This window comes from Erythranthe guttata, chromosome 9 (assembly GCF_056151865.1).
Source record: "Erythranthe guttata isolate IM_541 chromosome 9, IM_541, whole genome shotgun sequence".
Classification (NCBI taxonomy): Eukaryota; Viridiplantae; Streptophyta; class Magnoliopsida; order Lamiales; family Phrymaceae; genus Erythranthe; species Erythranthe guttata.
In genome coordinates, this window is record NC_142541.1 from 11,347,461 (window position 1) to 11,353,212 (window position 5,752).

The 5,752-nt window shown below is 37.4% G+C and overlaps 1 protein-coding gene across 1 annotated transcript; it reads right to left on the reverse strand.

Moving 5' to 3' along the window:
- Nucleotides 1-4,252: 4,252 nt before the first annotated feature.
- LOC148768083 (uncharacterized) lies at nucleotides 4,253-5,267 on the reverse strand. Its single transcript, XM_088823546.1, has 3 exons — nucleotides 5,163-5,267; nucleotides 4,493-4,944; nucleotides 4,253-4,416 (listed from the first exon to the last, which is right to left on the reverse strand). The coding sequence occupies exons 2-3, from the start codon at nucleotides 4,941-4,943 to the stop codon at nucleotides 4,337-4,339; spliced, it is 531 nt and encodes a 176-aa protein (XP_088679672.1). The 5' UTR covers nucleotide 4,944; nucleotides 5,163-5,267; the 3' UTR covers nucleotides 4,253-4,336.
- Nucleotides 5,268-5,752: the final 485 nt, after the last annotated feature.

A 5,752-nucleotide genomic window follows, 5' to 3' on the forward strand; every position in this document is an offset into this window, starting at 1 on the left:
AGTTTTATATAATTTGGAAATGAGGTGTCTACAAAATAATCTCATATATATATATATATATATATATATATATATATATATATATACCATAATATAGACTCGAAACACATCTTTAACTACGACATCTGAAATAAATTACAACTGTACATGACCATAAACCATCAACACCATCACTCATATCTAAAAAAACTATTGAAATTAAAATCATCGAATTTTATATCATCAAGATTATCAGGAACAGGTCCCGGGATTACGGACAACCATGGTGATACCTCACACCCTGGATTATTAATCCCCATGAATTATCACGTGTTCTTCTCCACCGCATTTAGTTTTCCATGGTCAGGAATCTCTCCAGAAATTGGAAACTCCGACAACGGTTGATCCAGCCAATATATTTCTTCGTCCTCTTTCGTTAGTTTTTCCTTGCCTGAATTCTTCAAACTCTGATCGTGTGTTCGTTTCTTGACCATAGTGGACGACGTGTAAATTTTTTTTGTTTGGGGGGCAAAGTGCAAAACATACATTTGTTTAGGGGGTAAACTGTTTTTTACTCATTTTTTATTTATCATTTAGATATAATATATAAGACACAATAATATCGGACTTAATTAACCACTGTTTTTAATTCTGTTAAATTATTTTCGGAATAAATTATGTTATTTCGATTCTCATCTGTAATGAGTTCCTTCATTATCTATCAGTTGGTATATATATATATATATATATATATATATATATATATACTCTAAACACATCTTTAATTACGACATCTGAAATAAGTTACAACAGTACATGACCATCAACCATCAACATCATCACTCATATCTAAAAAAACTATTGAAATTAAAATCATCGAATTTTATATCATCATGATTATCAGGAACAGGTCCCGGGATTACGACAACCGTGGTGATACCTCCACACACCCTGGATTATTAATCCCCAAGAATTGACACGTGTTCGTCTCCACCGCATTTAGTTCTTCAAGGTCAGGAATCTCTCTCCAGAAATTCAAAACTCCGACAACGATTGATCCAGCCAATATTTTTCTTCGTCCTCTTTCGTTAGTTTTTTCTTGCATGAATTCTTCAAACTCTGATCGCGTGTTCGTTTCTTGACCATAGTGGATGACGAACAACTTTGACTACTACGAATCTTGTGCCTCAAGTTTCTCGATCCAGTATTGTTGGAGGGTTTATCATGGGTTTTTGGTGATGGGTGAAGATTTTGATTGGATTATCTTCTCTGAGTAGAAAGGGAGTTTTAGGGTTTTCGATGGCTTATCGGATATATTTTGGATTGGCAAGGGTATATTTTTTGATGGAGCTCTATATTTGTGGGTTCTCGATTTTTTTACGGTAATTTCGAGAAGATTGGTATGATTTGTTCTTGTCATGGATGAATATGATAAAATAAGAACGATTGATTGTGTGTGCCTGAATTATGTTCTTGTGCGTTTATCGACTCCCACCCCCATAATAATTTGATTCTTATTCCAACGAGGTATATCGACTCATAATTCAACACAGTTTTCGTCGCAAACAAAAAGTCGCTTCAAAATGAAATTTGGCCTAGTGTTAATAAACGGATATGAGTATTTTTCGATCTGTTAGAACCTTATAAGCTTCTCTAGCGGTGTTATGTGGTACGATTCCACGTCACTTGCAATTCCTCCCTTGCACTTCTTGATTCCTCGTGTGGGCACTACCTGCATCACAAAAAGTCGTTAGGGCGCCGGGATTGGTCCCGGCGAAAACCCTCCGACACTCAAGTCAGCTTTATATGATAAAATAATTCATAAAATTCAAGAGACTGCTCGGGAGTTATGAATTGTGTACCTGTAATTGTGAGGTTTCCGGGTATTTATATGGAGATGTATATTCTCATGGACCTAAGCCACTTAACATGGTTCGACTTGGGCCTAACTGTTTAGATCATGCCAGTTTGGGCCTTAGCCGACTTGGGCTTGTATTATTATCTTTACTCGATTTGAGCTTGGTTTGTGTGCCTCTATGGGCTTGTCGATATGTGCCTTTGGGCGTGGACCCATCATAAGCCCCCCACTCTCAATCGGATCTCGAGTAGAGAGAATTGATGGAGGGTAGTTAGTGGGTGTAGTCACGTTAGGGACATTTTTGATTTAGTTAGTCAATTGGACGGCTCGTAGTAGAAGCAACTTGACGATTGATGAAAATAGTTGTAGGACATTTCGCGATGCCATTGACAAATTGGTAGCACATGAGACGGTGAGTTGCTCAACAATTAGTAGAAATGGCGGTTGCATGCCATTGACAAATAAATAACAAGTGAGACCGTGGTCAACTCAAAAATTTATTGTGGCAGTTGACAGCTTGCCCTATCATTGACAAGTAGGCAGCTAGTGAGGTCGTGTCGGCTCAATGATTAGCCGATTAACATGACATTGGCAAGTAGGCAGCTCATGAAGACATGGGCGGATTAATAATTAGTAGAAATGAAATTTGATGGCTTGCCTTGCCATTGGCAAATAGGCAGCTCATGATGCCTTAGACGGCTCAACGATTAATCAAATGCTGATTGATGGCTCGCCAACTCGTGAGACACTTCATTTTCAAGTTGGCAGATCTAGAGGAGTCGTGTGATTGAAATAAATATTCGAGAATAAAAACAATCCCTCGACAATCATCTTAATTCGGGAGAAACGAGAAGTTTCCTGCATAAAAGGCACATGTTCACGAGGAATTTCCTGCATTAAAAACACATGTTTGGGCACCAAATTATGAACCAAAAAGCATTAGATTGGGTGTACAAGGTCTTTGATCAAGCCAATTAGATATGGACTATAGGGTGCCATCTCAAAGTTTTCAAGTTTTTAACTAAGCCACCAGAGGACAGACCGCGAGTTGTTAGCACAGAGTGTACCGACTTGGAATGAGACAAATCAAGGGTGTCGTCTTGGAAGGGGACAATCTGAAATAAGACGATTAATTAGAGGTGACAACTTTCTAAGCGGCAGCTTTCAAGACAATCAGTGGCAAGACGGCTCCAAATGTGTCGTCTTGGAAGGAGATGGTCATACTATCTTTGAAGATGAAAAGTAATTAGAGGTCACGTCTTAGAAGGATAAAGCTCAAGGTATGCCGCTTTGAAAAGACTAGCCGTGGTAACCATAGGCCTCGACTTGTATGGAAGTTGCCAATTGCGAGGTGGCGAATTCGGGGGATGCAACCTGCAATATATTATTTATGAGTTGGTGAGTCTCTTGACGTCATTTGTTTCTCCCACAAGGTGCCATCTTGGACGGATACTACAAAGTAGAAGGTAATGGTTTTCTGTCTTCACAAAGTTGCGGTTTGTGGGTGCAGATACAAGGCTTGTCGATTTGCGTCGGGTCGGTGTGGGTGACGACAGTTCAAACGATACCGCATGGGGAGACGACAAGTCAAAAAATGCCGTCAATGGTGATGAAATTTCAAAAAGGTGTCAACCTGCATAGAGATGTAACCATATATCATAATTTCGAGATGGTGCTTCGCGAGGTGGTGGCTTGTACAACGGCTGCTTCCAAGGTTGGGTGACGTCAGTTCAAACAATACCGCATGGGAAGACGACAACTCAAAAAATGTCGTTAATGGTGATGAAATTTAAAAAAAGTGTCAACCTGCATAGAGATGTAACCATATATCATAATTTCTAGATGGTGCTTCGCGAGGTGGTGGCTCGTAAAACGGCTGCTTCCAAGGTTGGGTGACGGCAGTTCAAACCATACCCCATGGGAACACGACAATTCAAAAAATGCCGTCAATGGTGATGAAATTTCAAAAAGGTGTCAACCTGCATAGAGATGTAACCATATATCATAATTTCGAGATGGTGGTTCGCGAGGTGTGTGGCTCGTAAAACGGTTGCTTCCAAGGTTGGGTGACGACAGTTCAAACGATACTGCATGGGAAGACGACAACTCAAAAAATGCCGTCAATGGTGATGAAATTTCAAAAAGTGTCAACCTGCATAGAGATGTAACCACATATCATAATTTCAAGATGGTGCTTCGCGAGGTGGTGGCTCGTAAAACGGCTGCTTCCAAGGTGGCGTTTTTGGGCTGCATTGGCGGGTAGATATGGTGCATAATGCCAGCTTGAACGCCCGCTACTTTGTGGATGCCGCGGCTTCAATAATGACAGCTCAATAGATTTCAACCTGCAAGGAGCTAATAAGTTATAGAATGCCTGCAGTGCTTAAAGAAGTTCAATGAGGAGCCGGCTTTGATTTTTTGAGGAGCGAAGAATTTTTTAAGACTTTTTTGTTTTGACGGGAACATGAAAGGATCTACCTCACTTGAAGACTTCTTAGGTCATTCTCTTACGCTATAGCTACGGAATATTCCTCGTTTCGTACCAGATGTTTGACCTCGAGAAGTACCACCAGTATGCCCTACAATTAAATAGTACTAATTAATTGACATATTTTACAAGTATAACAATTTACTAGGATATAAAAGTTCATATACCGTCATTGTATCGCATACGCTCCTCTTCATCGAAAGCTTGCTTTCGACTTTCTCTCATTGCATTTCGTAATTGCTTATTCTCCATTTGTGATAGATATTCTTTATTTGCATATCGGGAACCTTGTTCATCATCGTTCTCGCTGCTACTTTCAGTATCAACGTCATGTATGTGCCTACTTTCTTCTCTAATAGACATTATAGTTGTTTCTTTTCTTTTTTTCATTAATTCTCTGGCAGTTTTGCTCTCTTGAAGATATTTTCGCAACATTACCGAAATTCCTTTCGGGGCCTTTTTACATGCCTCTACTTCTCCAGATATATGAGCGATATGTTGTTTTAATCTAGTTATTCCTCCTGTAGTAACTACTTGACATAATTTACATTTGATTTTCTTTCGATTTTCACCAACCATGTCGCCGAAATCCCAACCTATATCAGTTTTTGGACCCATTCTACATGATTGTGGAAAAAAAAATGAGTGCAATTAGAACCAAATATTAATTGATTATTAATAATATATAAATTTATTCTTTCTTCATACTATCTATATTCTATATGAAATTATAAATTACGAAAACTATATGACTATAAATATTAAATTATGTACTACAATCTTTTAGTGACGTATAAAATTATAAATTAAAAAAACTACAAACATATCAAATTGTACCTTGGAGAGAAGAGTCGATGATTGAACACTTCAATTTTTTTCTTAATGACTTTGTTTATATTTTTCTCTTTTACTCTCTGCCTCTCCAATGCATCTGCAATGCCTCTCTATATATATATTATGTATTGAAATATATATTATGTATTGAAGATAAAAGCTGATATCAATCCACGTTCTGTATTATTATTAGTTGTTCTATTATTGAGTGGAATTGTGGCTTGTGGGAGACATGGATGTGAAAGGCTACAGCCTAGAGTGAATGTGATGATGTGAATCTCTGCATGGATATTTGTAATGTATTATTGAGTATTTATTTGAAAAAAAAAATTGAGGAAAATAAGAGTAGTGCAATATGTTGTCATTGGTATTGTAAATTTAGTAGTGGAAATCTGCACACAATAGCAAAATCAAATTCATCATAATAAAAAATATTATAATCCAAGAAATAATTCACAAGTCACATTTCACAAGTCAAATAGTAAAAACAAGAATAGTAGAAAATTCACGAGCCATAAGAGAAAGATTAATTATGTTTTTTTTTCCTTATATTTTTAAAGTCAAATTAGTCATTATTTTCCTTTTTTTTTTAG